The sequence below is a fragment of the Mustelus asterias genome, chromosome 22, assembly GCF_964213995.1.
Source record: "Mustelus asterias chromosome 22, sMusAst1.hap1.1, whole genome shotgun sequence".
NCBI classification, from domain to species: domain Eukaryota; kingdom Metazoa; phylum Chordata; class Chondrichthyes; order Carcharhiniformes; family Triakidae; genus Mustelus; species Mustelus asterias.
The window spans coordinates 72080695-72099105 of NC_135822.1; the positions used below are offsets into that span (position 1 = coordinate 72080695).

Below are 18411 nucleotides of genomic sequence, written 5' to 3' on the forward strand. Positions count from 1 at the left end.
ACCTGATCCTGCTTTCTCCCCATAACCTTTGATCCTGTTCGTCCCAAGTGCTATATCTAATTGCTCCTTGAAAACATTCAATGTTTTGGTCTCAACTACTTTGTGCCAGAACAAATTCCAAAGGTTGACCACTCTCTGGGCGAAGAAATTTCTTTTCATCCCTGTCCTAAATGGTTCACCTCATATAGACTCTGACCCCTGGTTCTGGACTCCCCCACCATTTGGAACATCCTTCCTGCATCTACCCTGTCTAGTCCTGTTAGAATTTTATCAGTTTCTATGAGATTCCCGTTAAATGTGTTTAAGTCACAGATAGATTTTTAACCATTAAGGGAATTAAGGGTTATGGGGAGCGGGTGAGTAAATGGAACTGAACCCACTATCAGATCAGCCATGATCTTATTGAATGGCGGATCAGGCTTGAGGGGCTAGATGGCCTCCTCCTGCTCCTATTTCTTACGTTCTTATGTTTCCCCCCCTCATTTTTCTGAGCGCCAACTAATACAATCCTAACTGACTCAATCTCTCGTTGTACATCAGTCCCCTCATCCCCGGAATCATTCTGGTAAAACTTCGCTGCGCTCCCTCGAGAGCAAGAACATCCTTCCTCAGATAAGGAGAGCAAAACTGCACGGAGTATTCCAGATGTGGCCTTACTCAGGCTCTGTATAATTGCAGCCAAACATCCTCAAATCAAATCAAAGACATAATTAGATCCTCTGTGAAGGCCAACATACCATTTGCCTTCTTTACCACCTGCTGTACCTGCATACTTCAGCAACTGGTGTACAAGGACACCCTGGTCTCGTTGCACATTCCCCTCTCTCGGTTTATCGCCATTCGGAATGCCCCTTGTGTATTTTACAACGTTGATTATTTGGGCCTCTCAATAATAGGTCACAGTTGCATGGTGGTTATGTTACTACACTTGTAATCCAGAGACCTGGATGAATGGTCCAGGACAATAAGTTTGAATCCACCAAAATAATCAAATAAATGTGTAATCAAACAATGACACCTGAGGTTGATGTAACACCAAGTATCATGTTGGAAAAACCCTTCTCATTCACAAATGCTTTTCACTGACCCCGTCTGGCAACATGTAGCTCTGGACAATTCCGATGCGGTTGAATTGAAACCGTCCCATTGAAATGACCCAGAAAGTCCATCTTAAAGTAAAAAAGTTTATTTATTAGTCGCAAGTAAGGCTTACATTAACACTGCAATGAAGTTACTGTGAAATTCCCCTAGTCGCCACACTCTGGCGCCTGTTCGGGTTAATGCACCCTAACCAGCACTGGGAGGAAACCGGAGCACCCGGAGGAAACCCAATGAGTTGTTGTATTCAAGGTGGCAGCTCACCATTACATTCTTAAGGACAATATATATTGGCATTGCCCACAAACTGTGAATGAATGAAAATGATTTTGTGTCAGTTCAGTGGGGCATGTCCGTTCCTGCAGGTTTTGCTGTTCTGTGTCCCGAAATGTTGCCTTCTGAAATAAATGTTCTGATTTGCTTCCGAATGCACTCTGCATGTGCCGTGTCTCTTGGGAGCCTGTTCCATAGATTAACCACTTGCCCAGTGAAGTAAGTGATTCTGCAGAACACCGGTAGTTTTAAACTTGCATCCGCCCCCTCGCAATGAGATGCACTTTCGTGCTCATGGCACTTTCTGATCTTGCTGTGTCGTTAGGTTGTTCATTTAAAAAGGAGAGGTTAAGAATTAATATTCCTGACTTTTCAGGAATAAGAAATTTGAACTGGACCTGGTTGAAAAGAGACACTTGTTGCTGCTTTTCGTCTCGCGCTCAAAGAACAAAGAAAATTACAGCACACGAACAGGCCTTTTGGCCCTCCAAACCTGCACCAACCATGCTGCCCAATTCAGGACAAGCACAAGAATTCCAAATTTTAAATGATCACAACTATTTAGACCACAGGTTTTGATTGGTTGGCTATTTGACTCTGATTGGCCAAGGTGTTGCCATGGAGAAAGCAATGGGGAATTATTGGCTTCCCAAGTTCCTAGGTAATTGAAATAAGGTTTGAACATATCCCTTTTGTTTGCAGCGAACAGGTCCCTGTGTATAAATGTTGCTCCACAGTAAGAGTTTTAACAACACCAGGTTTATTTGGTAGCAAATGCCATTAGCTTTCGGAGCGCTGCTCCTTCGTCAGATGGAGTGGAAATCTGCTCTCAAACAGGGCATACAGAGACACAAAATCAAGTTACAGAATACTGATTAGAATACGAATCTCTACAGCCAACCAGGTCTTAAAGCAAGATTGCGTATATCGACACAGACATCAAGTTTCTACAAAGATGCAAGAAAGCACCTGTGCTGAATGCTCCCTCCACTCACATTGTCTGTATCTTTAAGACCTGGTTGGCTGTCGAGATTCGTATTCTAATCAGTATTCTGTAACTTGATTTTGTGTCTCTATGCCCTGTTTGAGAGCAGATATCCACTCCATCTGACGAAGGAGCAGCGCTCCGAAAGCTAATGGCATTTGCTACCAAATAAACCTGTTGGACTTTAACCTGGTGTTGTTAAAACTCTAACTGTGTTTACCCCAGTCCAACGCCGGCATCTCCACATTATGAATTTTGCTTCCAGTGTAAACGAGGCACGCATGAGCGTGACTGATGGTCTTGACTGAGTTGTGAGCATACCTATTAGCACGCACAGGATATAGATTTGGAAATTGGGTCTTCTTGCATTTGTCCTGATGAGTGCAAGATGAAAAGTTTCAGTCACATGTCTCTCTTTTCATTAGGGTTCAACTTCTGTGCGACCAAGCGGCAGTTAGTTTTGAACTGCGTTGCTGGAATTGCTGTGGGCCATCCTTAATGTTCAAGTGTTTTTGAAGCAAAGAGGGGCATCAAATAACTTAACAAATAAGAAGATTGAGCAGGACAGCTCCTCGAGCTTGCCCATCCACAAACATCCACTCCTTCCACCACCGACGCTCAGTAGCAGCAGTGTGTACTATCTCCAAGATGCACTGCAGGAACTCACCAAAGATCCTTAGAAGGCACCTTCCAAACCCACGACCTCTACCATCTAGAAGGACAAGGGCAGCAGATACATGGGGACACCATCATCTGGAGGTTCCTCTCCAAGCCAGTCACCATCCTGGAAATATATCCCCGTTCCTTCACTGTCCCTGTGTCAAAATCCTGGAACTCCCTCCCGAACAGCATTTGGGTGTGCCTACACCACGCGGACTGCAGCAGTTCAAGAAGGCAGCTCTCCACCACCTTCTCATGGGGCAATTAGGGATGGGTAATAAATAGTGGCCTAGCCAGCGACACCCACATCCTGCAAAATACATTTAAAAAATAAAGATGGTGATTGTTCTAATACCCTGCCCGAACCCCTGGACTCCCTTTGTGTCCAACAATCTATCAAATATACGCTGACCAGGAATCCAGAATTTTCTGGGGTTCCAACCCTCTGAGTGAAGAAATGTTCCCTCATTTCAGACTTAAATGACTGACCTTTATCGTGAGGCCGTGACCCCCATTCCAGACTCTCCAGTGAAGGGAAACAGCCTCTCAGTGTGAACCCTGTCAAACATTCCAAGAATTCGGGCATTCCAGTGAGGTCACCTCTCAATCTGCTAAACTCCGTCAATGAGTGCCCATTCCAGCCAGTCTAGCCAGTGGACAACCCAATCATCTCGGCAATCAATCTCCTGAACCCTTGTTGCACTTCCTCTCGGATGAGTCATTCCCTCCTGGAAGAGAGACAAAAACTATGCAGTGCTCCAGCTGTGGACTCAGCAAAGGCTGAAACAGTCGCAGCAAGACTCCCCCCTCACTCTGTAACTCCAAACCCCTCACGATAAAGCCCAATAAACCGTTTGTCCTCTCAATCTCCGATTTGTGGACAAGAACACCCAAAACCTTCTGCACATTTGCTGGTCTCTTGCCTTTTTTAAAAAGAAATGTGCTGTCCTATTCTTCTTAACAAAGTGGATAACTTCATGCTCATCCTGATTGCTGTTACCTTTCAATGCACCTATTTTCTCTGCCTCTATCTCTTTGCATCCTCTTCACAGCTCGCTTACTCACCTGGTACTCAATGTTGTAATGCTGAAAAACCAGATTTGACTAAGCTCGTGCTTACTCTAAGATAATATTGAGGGTCACATGGACATCTTGCAGCTCCCCCTACCCCCACCACCATGCCAGGAATTCTGCGGTGAGTAACCCACTTCCTGACTCCCCTATAACCTGCCCACCATCTACAAGGCACAAGTCAGCAGTGTGATGGAGTACTCCCCACTTGTCTGGGTGTGTCTAACAACGGTGGCGCAGTGGTTAGCACTGCTGCCTCACAGTGCCAGGGACTTGGGTTCAATTTCGGCCTTGGGTCACTGTCTGGGTGGAGTTTGCACATTCTCCCTGTGTCTGCGTGGGTTTCCTCTGGGTGCTCCGGTTTCCTCCCACACTCCAAAGATGTGCCGGTCAGGTTGATTGGCATGTTAAATTGCCCCTTAACATCCAAAGTTGTGTTGTTTAGCGGGGTAAATATGCGGGATTACAGGGATAAGGCCTGGGTAAGATGTACTGCTAGAGAGTTGGTGCAGGCTCGATGGGCTGAATGGCTTCCCCCTGCGCAGCATGGATTCTATCAACATCAGTTAAGAGATGAAATTGTGGGACTTCTGCCGCCAGGTTATAACTTGACAAACTTTCTCAAAGTGACTAAGTTTGGTCCTCCTGTGTGCCATTGCCCAGGATCTGCACTGGACCATTAGAGAATGACCTACCTTCGGAAGTGAAGGATAATTGTTGTCCTGGAGAATGCTCACTGAAGAGAATTGAAATCATGGGACCTGAGAGTGCAGAAGGTGGCCAATTGGCCCATTACCTCGGTGCTAGCTCTTTGAGGAAGCTATGCAATTGGTTCCGCTCTCCTGCTCTTTCCCCAGAGTCCTTCAATTGCTCATCGTTGTCTGTTGAGCATGAGCGCTGGATCTGTTTCCATCACCGTTTCAAGCAGTGCGTTCCCGATCAGAACAACTCGCTGTAAAAAGGTAACTACTTCCCTCACCTCTGGCCCTGTTGCCAATTATGTTAAATTTGTGTCCTCCGGTACCGACTCTCTTGCCACTCGAAGCGACTTGTATGCTTATTAACTTTGTCAAAACCCATCATGATTCGGCGAGCATTTCTCGAAGTCTTCTTTCACGGTGGTTATGCAATGTCAGGGCTATCTGCCTATCCCCACTTTGTTCCTCAATTATCATGTTGTCACTGGTGATTATATTTGTGACATTTGTAAATGTCGAACAGATTGAGTTGGTGATTATTCTCACTGCCGTGCTGATCACTGTCAATGGCCAACTCTTAATACTGTGAATGATTCATCAATCTGAGTATTCAGTAGGTCAAATTGTGTCGTCTGAATCATCCAGGCTGGAATCAGAACAGTTCAATTGAGTGCTGAATGGGCCCCAGAAATGTTGTTTGTGTATTATTTCTCTGAAGGTGCACGTATACCACAGGGATCCAACGTGACGTTAGTTGAAAACCCATTGTATGTGATTCTTCCCAGTTGGCTTTATTTTACAGGGTGGATTTTACACCAAAATAGACAAGTTGTCTTCCAGTGGTAAAGCTAAATTCAGAAGTCTGACTTGGGCACATCATCGAAATCATAGAATCCCTACAGTGCAGAAGGAGGCCATTCAGCCCATCGAGCCTGCACCAACTATCGAGCAGAGCATCTTACCCAGGCCTTATCCCTGTAATCCTGCATATCTACCCTCTCTATTTTTTATCGAATGAGAAAGGGGGAAAGTTCGGGATTTAATTGACAAATATGTGTGTGAATGAAAGATGTGAAAAGTCTCTTGTTCCTGATTTGCTGTAATTGACTGTAACTACTGAGCTGTTTCTCTGTAACCTCAGAACCGCTCTGGCCATCCCGTGTTGGCCGTGGAGAGTTCTCCTTGTGCACAAGTAATTAAAGACCTTGCATTGGATGCATGGTGTCCAACGCTGTTGTGTAAAGGAGTTGACTGAGTGCCTTTAGATTGCTGCTACCCAAGACAACTCTAACACCATCAAGCCTGCACTGACCACAATCTCACCCAGGCCCTATCCCGTAACCCCATGTATTTACCCTGCTAATCCCCCTGACACTAAGGGGCAATTTAGCATGGCCAATCCACCTAACCCACATGTCTTTGGACTGTGGGAGGAAACGGAGCACCAGGAGGAAACACACACAGACACGGGGAGAACGTGCAGACTCCGCACAGACAGTGACCCGAGGCTGGAATTGAACCCGGGTCCCTGGAGCTGTGAGGCAGCAGTGCTAACCACTGTGCCACCCTAAAATGGAGGAGATCTTTCTCATGCAACTTGAACCTTTGGGCTTAGACGTCACAGAAGCAATGAAATGGCAGAACAGTTACATTGAGGAAATAGGGTATTGGACTGCCCTGATGGGTGGGATTTGATACTGTGTTGTCGAGACCAGTTTGAAATGACCTCCAGTGGGCTGATGAGTCACCTTGCTGAATCTTGACCTCTGCTTGGAATTGTTTAAAGAGGGCACTTCTTTCCAGAGCCTGGTCGACAGCTCGTATCGTAACTGCTGGGAGTGGAGGTGCCTGGTGTCCGGTTTTCAGGAGATCAGAAGTCGGGTGTGCGACGGAATTGCAGTTGTAGCGGAGCACTTTCAACGTGATATGTTGCCTGGCTCGAATCTGTACCACACTTCCAGCTCATCAACTGGATCAATGCTGGAAAGGTCTTGGGGAGAGCGGACTCTGAGGAGGAGAAGTTGTTGAAAACCTTTGACGGTGTGGGTTGGAGTGAGCAGGGTGTAGACTGCGCACTAAGTCTAGATGACAAATGGAGAATTGGTGGAGATACAGGCCGGAGTAAAGCTGACTGGCCACTGTAAAAATCATAAAAAGCTAGGGCCAATACTTCCAAATTCCTGTGTGATCACCAATACTCCCCACCTCTTGCTGCAACATTCCCCCTCTCCCACCCCCCATCCCCCCTCTGCCCCTGGTCCCCATCCCCCCTCTGCCCCTGGTCCCCATCCCCCCTCTGCCCCTGGTCCCCATCCCCCCTCTGCCCCTGGTCCCCATTCCCCCTCAGCCCCTGGTCCCCATTCCCCCTCAGCCCCTGGTCCCCATCCCCCCCCCGTCCCTGCCCCCCGTCCCTGGCCCCCATCCCCCCCCTCCGCCCCTGGCCCCCATCCCCCCTCCGCCCCTGGCCCCCATTCCCCCCCCACTCCGCCCCTGGCCCCCATCCCCCCCCTCCGCCCCTGGCCCCCATCCCCCCTCCGCCCCTGGCCCCCATTCCCCCCCCACTCCGCCCCTGGCCCCCATCCCCCGCCCCTGGCCCCCATCTCTCCTCCCCCCCTCCCCCCCCATCCGCCCCTGGCCCCCATCTTCCCCCCCACCCCCCTCCGCCCCTGGCCCCCATCTCCCCCTCCGCCCCTGGCCCCCATCTCCCCCCCCCACCTCCACCGCTGGCCCCCATCTCCCCCCCCCTCCGCCCCTGGTCCCATCCCCCCCCCCCCCCCCCCCCCTCTGGCCCCGGCCCCCCCACCCCTCCGCCCCTGGCCCGCGCCCCCCCCTCCGCCCCTGGCCTGCACACCCACCTCCGCCCCTGGCCCCCACCCCCCCCCCCCGCCCCTGGCCCCCACCCCCCCCCCCCCCCCCCCCCGCCCCTGCCCCCCCCCCCGCCCCTGGCCCCCCTCCACCCCTGGCCCCCCCCCCCCCCCCCGCCCCTGGCCCCCCTCCACCCCGCCCCTGGCCCCCGCCCCCCCCTCCACCCCTGCCCCCCCTCCGCCCCTGCCCCCGCCCCCCCCCCCCCCCCAGGCCCCCGCCCCCCCCTCCACCCCTGGCCCCCCCTCCGCCCCGCCCCCCCCTCCGCCCCTGGCCCCCGCCCCCCCCTCCGCCCCTGGCCCCCACCCCTCTCTGGTGCTGGAAATCACTCCAGGATATCATACAAAGTATTATCCATGAAGTCGAGGTCTCGAGGCAGTCCAGTTCACTTCCAGAACTCTGGAGCGTTAGCGCTGACCACTCCAGCTGCCCTTGTACTCCAGAGACCACTGCTCTCTGCACCTAACATCCAGTCTGTTTAAACTCCGATCCCCTGGAAACATCTAGCACCAGGAACACCGAGCAACCCTTTTATACACTTCTACCAGGTCACTTCCAAGTCCATACAGGTGAGCGACCTGACTCACCTGAGGAAGGAGCAGCGCCCCGAAAGCTCGTGATACCAAATACACCTGTTGGACTTTAACCTGGTGTTGTGAGACTTCTTACTGCCCTAACGTCATTAATGAGTTCTGGCCCTTAATAAATCAACGTTCCATCAAGAAATGGATCTGGAAAGAGGATACAGCTCAGGATTCTAGCAGAGGCCAGTTCAGCAAAGTCCGGGAAATGATTAGAAGTTAATTGTTAACAAATTCCCCCTGTATTACCAGCTCCTGAACAGCTGCATACATTCCCCCTTTTGTTTTTCACATCGCTTTCTAAACTAAAAAGCAGATTCTTATTAGCCAACACTGCCGACCCTGGACTGCTGCTCAAGAAAGAAGCAAAAGCTACCTGCACCCCCCCCCGCAGTCCCTCCTGAGTTTGAGCTGGTCCTTGTCACCCAGATGAGTTTATTGCAACAGAGCTCTGTCAACTTTCTCCGTCTTAAGAAAAGATAATCTTCCTTCTTTTCATAGGATGATGAATTCTCCCCACAGTCCAGAGGCATAACTTGACAGTAACCACTGCCATTGCTGATTCAACCACAAAATAACACAGAATATTAACACAGGGAAAGCGGGGCTTAAACAGCCAAGGGTTTTCACGCCACACTAGGGCACGTACCAATGGAAGTTTCCCCCACCCCCAGCCACAGTAGAGGCACTGACGGTACAATACTGCGTCCTTTCGCAGGCTACATAGTCTGCACCATAACGGGAGTTAGTCACAGATTCTGTAACCCCAGTACAACTGAAATACAACAAATAGGCAAGCCCATAAGTTCTCCGGGGAGATGGGGGGGGTGTGGTTTTCCTCACCCACTGTGAGGTCTCGGAGAGCCCTACCCACTTCTTCCATATTAAACCACTCACCCACCTCCCTGCAACGGCGCTACTCATTTTAACCAGAATTGTCAGGAAGGTTAGCAAGTGAAGACGTCCACCACTGGGCGAGGCAGTCCAAAGATGTGGCGGGTCAGGTGGATTGGCCGTGCTAAATTGCCCCTTCGTGTCAGGGGGGGCTAGCTGGGGTAAAGGCACGGGGATAGGGCCTGCATGGGATTGTGGTCGGTGCAGACTCGATGGACCGAATGGCCGCCACCTGCACTGCAGGATTTTATGATTCTCTATATGCCAGGATTATAAAATGACAAGCGGATAAAAATTGCACAGCTTTAGTACTGTACAACCCACGCAACACACTCCTCACAATGCGGGATGCATTCCACTCAGGATAAATGGATGTCCCTGGATTCCCCAGCATATCAGGATAACAGGCAGAAATCTGCTATCGTGCTCACTCACAGGATATGCTCTGTCTGTACAGCGCGCAAGAAAGAATACTTTTCACTGTATGTTAATACATGTGACAATAATAAATCAAATCAAACTCACTGCCACCGTGCCGCCCACACTGACTCGTGGTCATGGCACAGAGTGTACACTCCAGGATAAAGCACCAGAGCTCGGAGAAAGATTGATTTTGATTTGATTTGATTTATTATTGTCATATGCATTAACATACAGTGAAAAGTATTGTTTCTTGTGCGTTACACAGACAAAGCATACCGTTCATAGAGAAGGAAAGGAGAGGGTGCAGAATGTAGTGTTACAGTCATAGCGAGAGTGTAGAGAAAGATCAACTTAATGCAAGGTAAGTCCATTCAAAAGTCTGACAGCAGCAGGGAAGAAGCTGTTGTTGAGTCGGTTGGTACGTGACCTCAGACTTTTGTATCTTTTTCCCGAAGGAAGAAGGTGGAAGAGAGAATGTCCGGGGTGCGTGGGGTCCTTGATTATGCTGGCTGCTTTGCCGAGGCAGCGGGAAGTATAGGCAGAGTCAATGGATGGGAGTCTGGTTTGAGTGATGGACTGGGCTTTGTTCACGATCCATTGTAGTTTCTTGCAGTCTTGGTCAGAGCAGGAGCCCATACCAAGCTGTGATACATCTGGAAAGAATGCTTTCTAAGTTTAAGTTTGTTTATTAGTGTCACAATTAGGCTGACATTAACACAACAATGAAGTTACTGTGAGAATCCCCTAGCCACCACATTTTGGCGCCTGTTCGGGTACACTGAGGGAGAATTTAGCACGGCCAATACTCCTTACCTGCACACTTTTTACTCTGTGGGAGGAATCCGGAGCACCCGGAGGAAACCCACGCAGACACGAGGAGAACGTGCAGACTCCACACAGACAGTGACCCAAGCCGGGAATCAAACCCAGGTCCCTGGCGCAGTGAGGCAGCAAGTGCTAACCACTGTGCCACCGTGTCACCCCGATGGTGCATCTGTAAAAGTTGGTGAGAGTCATCGCAGATATGCTGAATTTTTCTAGCCTCCTGAGAAAGTGGAGGCATTGGTGGGGCCTGAGGGAAAGCTAGTTTCACGTGTGAGGGAGAATGAAAGAAGGATATGTTGACAGGGCGAAGCTGAGAGGGGCTGGGAGGAGAAATGTGGAGGAGACCAGTTAGGTTGAGTGTTGTGGGATTTTATGAATTTTATATATACCTAGGAAACTTTATCGGAGAATTTAATTTAATTCCTGAAATTAGCGATGTGAAAAATGAAACATAAATCATGATTACAGGGTTACATTTAACCAATTGATGACCTTGTGAATGTTTCAGTGCTTTGCTAAAGTCTTTGCCACAGTTCCTGCTGAGAAGCTGGGCTTTGACTGGATCCTACACTCCATATGGGGCGAGATTCTCTGACCGCGCTCGCCTGAAACCCGGAGATACCCCCCTCCCCAGCCTTTACGCAGTCCGTGTCCCCCCGCCCGCTAGAACGCCAGTGGGATGGGAGAATTCCAGCCCCTGTCTGTTTGACAGTACAGGCTGAATCATGGTGCCCGCATTCAGGCCTCAGTCACAGGCACTGGGGAGCTGGAACCTTGTCTGAAACTGCGCTAGGAGCACAGCAGAACGAGGAAAGAAGTATCTGCGTGAGAACAGGCGCCATGGCTTCTTCCTTAAGTAAACTTCAGAAATGTATTCAGCAGAGGAAGAAAGAATGATGAGGTCCCTGTTGTGCCGTGCTCTTATCCATTTCTCTCTGATAGGGTTCATTTCAGGGTTTGGGGATTCAGTAAGTCCCGACTGTGCCATGGGGCGGTGGGGGGGGGGGTGTCAGGTGGGGGTCGGTGGAGTGGGGTGAGGGTGGTTCTGATCAGATGAAGAATGTACATTAGATTGGAATAGCAGCGTGATATGCTGACATGCCGTCATTCTGATTATTACATGTAATAGCACTGGTCATTAAGTTGCAAGTTGGGAAATGACTATGTAATAGCATAGGAAGGCTCAAACCATCCATGTAATGTTCTGCTGCAATTCTAATGGCAGTGTTCATAGCAACTACGTCCCGTCTCCATTAAGATAATATCAAAACATATTAAACAGCGGTATTCTAATGTTGCAAATAGGAATTTCTATGCTGCAGTCTTCTGGTTCTTCAGAGCCCGGGTTGTAACTGTGATCCCCACCTTCTTCCTCCCCCTCTATCTTTCTACAGTGGTTACTCGCTTTTACTTTCTAAAACAGTGGGTATCTCTGCTGTCTCGCAGCTCCAGGGACCCGGCTTGGGTCACTGTCTGTGCAGAGTCTGCACATTCTCCCCGTGTCTGCGTGGGTTTCCTCCGGGTGCTCCGGTTTCCTCCCACACTCCAAAGATGTGCAGGTTAGGTTGGTTGGCCATGATAAATTGCCCCTTAGTTTCAGGGGGACTAACAGGGTAAATACGTGGGGTCACGGGAATAGGGCCTGGGGTGGCATTGTTGTTGGTGCAGGCTCGATGGGCTGAATGGCCTCTTTTTGCACTACAGGGATTCTGTGAGATCGCATCTGTCACAGCTCTGTCTGTCACTGGCTTAAAAGCTTTGTGAGAGTTCTGGAGCTTGTGGGAACCCTGTATGAAATTGTTGCATCCACTTCGGGACATGGATGGGTCATTGACCAAACCCAATGACTTCAATGAGGCCTGAGTCTGAATTGAACAGGTCAAAATCCTGGAATTCCCTCCCTCACAGCACTGTGGGTGTACCTACGCCACATGGACTGCAGCAGTTCAAGATGGCAGCTCATCACCACCTTCTCAAGGGGCAATGAGGGACGGGTAATAAATGCTGTTCTAACCAGCGACACTCTCATCCGAAAATGAATTTAAAATAAACATTTCTGTCTCCCTGCTCTTCACTGGTTCTGAGAGATTTGAGAAACTCTTTTCACCCAAGCTGAGTTGATTCAGATGATCAAGCTTTGACCAAACTGAAAGTCAAAATCCAACCTGGCCACGGCTTCAGAAGGATGATGGCGAATGCTGATAGATTACTTCTGTTCGTTGATAACAAGAAGGCATAAATTGAAGCCTGTGGCTAAAGAGATCCCAGGGGATGTTAGACAAAGTCCTTGCAAGGATATGGTGGTTTAGAGGTTTAAACCTTCACCCCAAACTGTTGTTGAAGCACCCATGAATCCTGTCCACAGGACCTAGGGGGGTTGTTTTCAGGAGGAGGTGTGAGCAGTGGGCGGGTGAGAGGGATTAGACGTGGAGAAGAACACTGGTTCAGATGTGATGGGCTGAATGGCCTGTTTCTCACAGCCATGTTCCTGGCCGGTGAGGGCGACAGCGGGGCAATGCTGGAATCATCTGGCTGATAGAAATGTCACTGAGAGATTCCCATTCCACCTCAGCTGAAATGTCCTGCTCAAAGTGTTGGATTCCCACTGTTCAGGGTCATTTTATTCCAAATGGGGATGGGGGAATTTGGATTTAGAATATACTTCCTGATAGGGCAGGATTCCGAAATAGCTTCGAAAGCAAAAGAGTTGACGAAATAGTCAAGAGGAATAAAAATTGGAGAGATGTTGGGTCAGAGGAGGAGAGTGGTACGAACTGGATTACTTTTCTAAAGGTACAGCATTGACTTGGAGTCAAGAACCTCGTTCTGTGCTGTGCTGTTGTACCATTCCATGCACAATAGTCTCCAGAGTAGGTTGGCCAGCCAGCTGGGTGACGAAGTTCTCGCTCCCGCTATCTGAGCTGTCGCGAAGTTTACCAATCCAGTTTTCAAACGTGGATTTTGTACAGAGGCTGCGGCACCCCAGCCACCAGATTGAGTTCTTTACAGGTTTTATTCATTCACGGGACACGGGCGTCGCTGGTTGGCCAGCATTTGTTGCCCATCCCTCGTTGCCCTTGAACTGAGCACCTTGCTCGGCCATTTCAGAGGGCATTTAAGAGCCAACCACCTTGCTGTGGCTCTGGAGTCACATGTAGGCCAGACCAGGTAAGGACGGCAGATTTCCTTCCCTAAAGGACATTAGTGAACCAGATGGGTTTTTCCCACAATCGACAATGGTTTCATGGTCATCTGTAGATTCTTAATCCCAGATCAATGAAAGATAGAAACCCTACAGTGCAGAAGGAGGCCATTTGGCCCATCAAGTCTACACCAACAACAATCCCACCCAGGCCCTATCCCCGCTCAGTTATCCTGCTAATCCCTCGAACCTATCACATCCCGGGAAACTAAGGGTTAATTTAGCATGTCCAATCAAACGAACCTGCACATCTTTGGAGTGTGGGAGGAAACCGGAGCACCCGGAGGAAACCCACGCAGACACGGGGAGAACGTGCAGACTCCGCTCAGACAGTGACCCAAGCCAGGAATCAAACCCGGGTCCCTAGAGCTGTGAGGCAGCAGTGCTAACCACTGTGCTGACAGATTTTTTAATTGAATTCAAATTCCCAGCTGTCGTGGCGGGATTCGAACCCAGGTGTCCAGAACATTAGTTGAGTGTCTGGATTAATAGGGCGATAATACCACTAGACCATCTCACCTTTTTTGCTGACTGATGTTTTCTCTTGTATAAACCTGCAGGTGGAGAGGGACTTTGAGCGAGAATGTGGCAAGCTCCAGCAGTAAGTATAAGACTTCAAACCTGGCACAAAGCTGCCGTTTAAAGCTTAATTGTCCTCCACTCCTGTGTTTCCTGAACGCCGTGTTCGATTGACTGATCGAAGGCATTGAGTTGGAACATATAATTCAGACAGAAAATTTAAATTTGTTGTGGCAATTAAAGAGACGTGCGATTTTACCAGTGTGTGAAGCTGCTCAACTGCTGAGAGTGATCACTTTTTCCCCCCCCTCTGTTTTCTGTTCAGGTTGGAAGATCAGATTAAGAAGCTGCATAAGGATATGAAGAAAAGCACCGAGGCAGATATAGGTAGGACCATGTACTGAGCTCAACAGAACTGGGGGCTATTGAAACATAGAAGATAGGAACAGGAGGAGGCCATTTGGCCCTTCGAGCCTGCTCCGCCATTCATCACGATCATGGCTGATCGTCCAACTCAATAGCCTAATCCTGCTCCCTCCCCATAACCTTTGATCCCATTCGCCCCAAAGTGCTATATCCAGCCACCTCTTGAATACATTCAATGTTTTGCCATCAACTACTTCCTGTGGTAATGAATTCCACAGGCTCACCACTCTCTGGGTGAAGAAATGTCTCCTCATCTCCGTCCTAAATGGTCTACCCCGAATCCTCAGACTGTGACCCCTGGTTCTGGACTCCCCCACCATCAGGAATATCCTCCCTGCATCGACCCTGTCTAGTCCTGCTCGAATTTTAGAATTATGAGATCCCCCTCATTCGTCTGAACTCCAGCAAAAACAATCCTAACCTCGTCAATTTCTCATACGTCAGTCCCACCATCCCCGGAATCAGCCTGGTAAACCTTTGCTGCAGTCCCTCGAGAGCAAGAACATCCTTCCTCAGAAAAGGAGACCAAAACTGCACACAATACTCTAGGCGTGGCCTCACCAAGGCCCTCTATAATTGCAACAACATGTGGAAAGCACACCTCAAATTGCCTGCAGGGAGGGAGGCAAGACCAATGTCTTCTCACCATCCTCACAAACATGTTTGTGTCTGAGCGGGTTGAGGGGGAGATCGTGGGAAGAGGGGTAACGTGGATTCTGTGCTTGAGGGCAGGAATGAGGATTCTCCTGTTCCCTTTCAACAGGGAATCTGAATGAGCCCGCGAGCCTGTGACTTTGCAAAAAGACAAACCTTCCGATTTGTGAGTTCATTCTTAGATGACATAACTCACAAGTAGCCGGTTCTCTTGTTTCTATCTGTGGTCATAATTATTCACAGATCCATGAAGTCGGCAGAGCATGTGAATAAGGTAGTTAAGAAGGCAAATGACACTTGCTTTTATCTGTCGTGGCACAGAGTATAAGAGCAAGAAGGTAATGTTGGAGCTGTACAGAGCGTTGGCTAGGCCGCAGCTGGAGTGCTGTGTGCAGTTCTGGTCACCCCACTATAGGAAGGATGTAATATCACTAGAGTGGGGACAGAAGAGGTTCACCAGAATGGTGGCCTGGAATGGAGTAACTCAGCTATAAGGGGAGACTGGATTGTTTTCTCTCGAGCAAAGAAGGCTGAGGGGGGACATGACTGAGGTATATAAGATTGTGAGGGGAATGGACAGGGTGAGTCGGGAGCAGCTGTTCCCCTTGGTTGAGGGGTCGATCACGAGAGGGCAGAGTTTTAGGGTGAGGGGCAGGAGATTCAGAGGGGATTTAGAATCATAGAAAATTACAGCTCAGAAACAGGCCTTTTGGCTCTTCTTGTCTGTGCCGAACCATTTTATGCCTCGTCCCACTGACCACCTGGACCATATCCCTCCACGCCCCTCTCACCCATGAACCCGTCCAAGTTTTTCTTAAATGTTAAAAGTGACCCCGCATTTACCACTTTATCCAGCAGCTCATTCCACACTCCCACCACTCTCTGCATGAAGAAGCCCCCCCTAATATTCCCTTGAAACTTTTTCCCCCTTTACCCTTAACCCATGCCCTCTGGTTTTTTCCTCCCCTAGCCTCAGTGGAAAAAGCCTGCTTGCATTCACTCTATCTATACCCATCAAAATCTTATACACCTCTATCAAATCTCCCCTCATTCTTCTACGCTCCAGGGAATAAAGTCCCAACCTATTCAATCTCTCTCTGTAACTCAGCTTCTCAAGTCCCGGCAACATCCTTGTGAACTTTCTCTGCACTCTTTCAACCTTATTTACATCCTTCCTGTAACTAGGTGACCAAAACTGTACACAATACTCTAAATTCGGCCTCACCAATGCCTTATATAACCTTACCATAACACTCCAACGTTTATACTCGATACTCCGATTTATAAAGGCCAATGTACCAAAGGCACTCTTTACAACCCTATCCACCTGTGACGTCACTTTTAGGGAATTCTGTACCTGTATTCCCAGATCCCTCTGTTCAACTGCACTCCTCAGAGTCCTACCATTTACCGAGTACGTTCTTCTTTGGTTTGTCCTTCCAAAGTGCAATATCTCACACTTGAGAAAATACATTTTCACTCAGGGCGGTGGGAATCGGGGATGCACTGCCTGCGAAGATAGTGGAGGCCGGAAACCTTACAACCTTTAACAAAACATTTGGATGAGCACTTGAAACAGCATAACATTCAAGGATATGGGACAAGTGCAGGAAAATGGGATTAGCGCACCTTTAGTGGTAGTTCATAGAAATCATAGAAACCCTACAGTGCAGAAGGAGGCCATTCGGCCCATCGAGTCTGCACCGACCACAATCCCACCCAGGCCCTACCCCCACATATTTACCCGCTAATCCCTCTAACCTACGCATCTCAGGGGCAATTTTTAACCTGGCCAATCAACCTAACCCGCACATCTTTGGACTGTGGGAGGAAACGGAGCACCCGGAGGAAACCCACGCAGACACGAGGAGAATGTGCAAACTCCACACAGACAGTGACCCGAGCCAGGAATCGAACCCGGGACCCTGGAGCTGTGAAGCAGCAGTGCTAACCACTGTGATGCCGTGCCGCCCTCACACTTGAGAAAGTTGCTGTCAGTACAGACCCAATGGGCCAAAGGGCCTTTTCTGTGCCTTTCTGTGGCTCCATCAGCTTAGTTAATGTATTTGTCTACATTTGCAGACATCTCATCAGCTGAATTTGAATCGTTTGGGCCACTTCACAACAATAGAGTGAATATTTGTTCATCTCAGACTTGAGAAAGAGAACTTGTGTTTAGATCGTGGTTGAGATTCTCCCAAACCGCATGAAAACTGGAGTCAATCATGCTGGTTTTTTCAGTGGGATTTTCAAAATGAATCTCCCACACTGCGCTGCAGAGTACCTCAGGGAGATTTACTCTGACGTTCTGTAGGCGGGGACTATTCCCGCCGGAGAGGCTGGCAGAATCGCGCTGAGCGGGCCATTGCGCCTGTGCTGATCTGTCAGTGCTGAGATTGGTGCACGTGCAGTGGCCCCGCACTGCTGGCCTCCCAATTGGTGGCCAGCCCCCCTCCCACAGCACCATACCTCCGCCCGATCACTGGCCCCTCCATGCACGGGGGACCCAGCTTCGAACCCGCCAACTCCCTCAAAAGGCTAAACATCCACCCCGATGGCCAGCCCCGATCGCTGACTTCCCTCCCTCTGTTACTCTGTCCAAGTGCAGAGTGGCAGGAGCCCCCCCCCTTTCCCCATAGATCACCCCCCGGAGACCCCACAACTATTAAGCCCTGCCCCCTTGGCATTGACACTTTGCCCCTTGGGCAATGCTGAGGGCACAAACTGGCACTGCCAAGGTGTCAATGCCCAGGGGCCACCACTGCCCAACCACTTGGGGGGGACCCCGATTGTCCCCCCTTCACTCCAGCGGGGTCGGACCACTAACTCGCCGAAAGTGGGGAGCCACTGTATACCCCGTGGGAGTGAAATACTCCTGGCGGGGTGAGGGGGGGCGCTAACTGGCCCCGAGACTTCAGTCCTGGGCCCACTGATGGCATTTAAATTGTATTTGAATTAACATTTAAATAATTCATGTGGCTCCCTGCTGATTTCCAGCACAGATGTGACACTGCTGGAAATCCGGTGCTGGGAGTAGCTGTGGGGGCGGGAAGCCCAGTGCGGATCCCGCACATCGACCGCTGCTGGAATCTCCCGGGAGAGGGACGAATCACCCCCAGTGTCTTTCACGGCCATCAGATTCGCAGTGCTGCCTGCAGCCAATAAAACCCGTTGTATTCCCTTGCTGTAAGTCGTGTGACAGGGTGGAAGAGGGGCCCGCACGCCTTCGAGACAGAGCTG

General features: G+C 49.7%; 1 protein-coding gene across 1 annotated transcript in view; it reads left to right on the forward strand.

Annotated features, from left to right (window-relative positions):
- Positions 1-18411, forward strand: part of bin3 (bridging integrator 3) — a 161574-nt gene that overhangs the window by 37887 nt on the left and 105276 nt on the right. Inside the window, exons 3-4 of the mRNA XM_078239644.1 lie at positions 14133-14173; positions 14417-14478. Coding sequence (XP_078095770.1) covers positions 14133-14173; positions 14417-14478 — 103 coding nt within the window. The remainder of the gene's footprint in view (positions 1-14132; positions 14174-14416; positions 14479-18411) is intronic.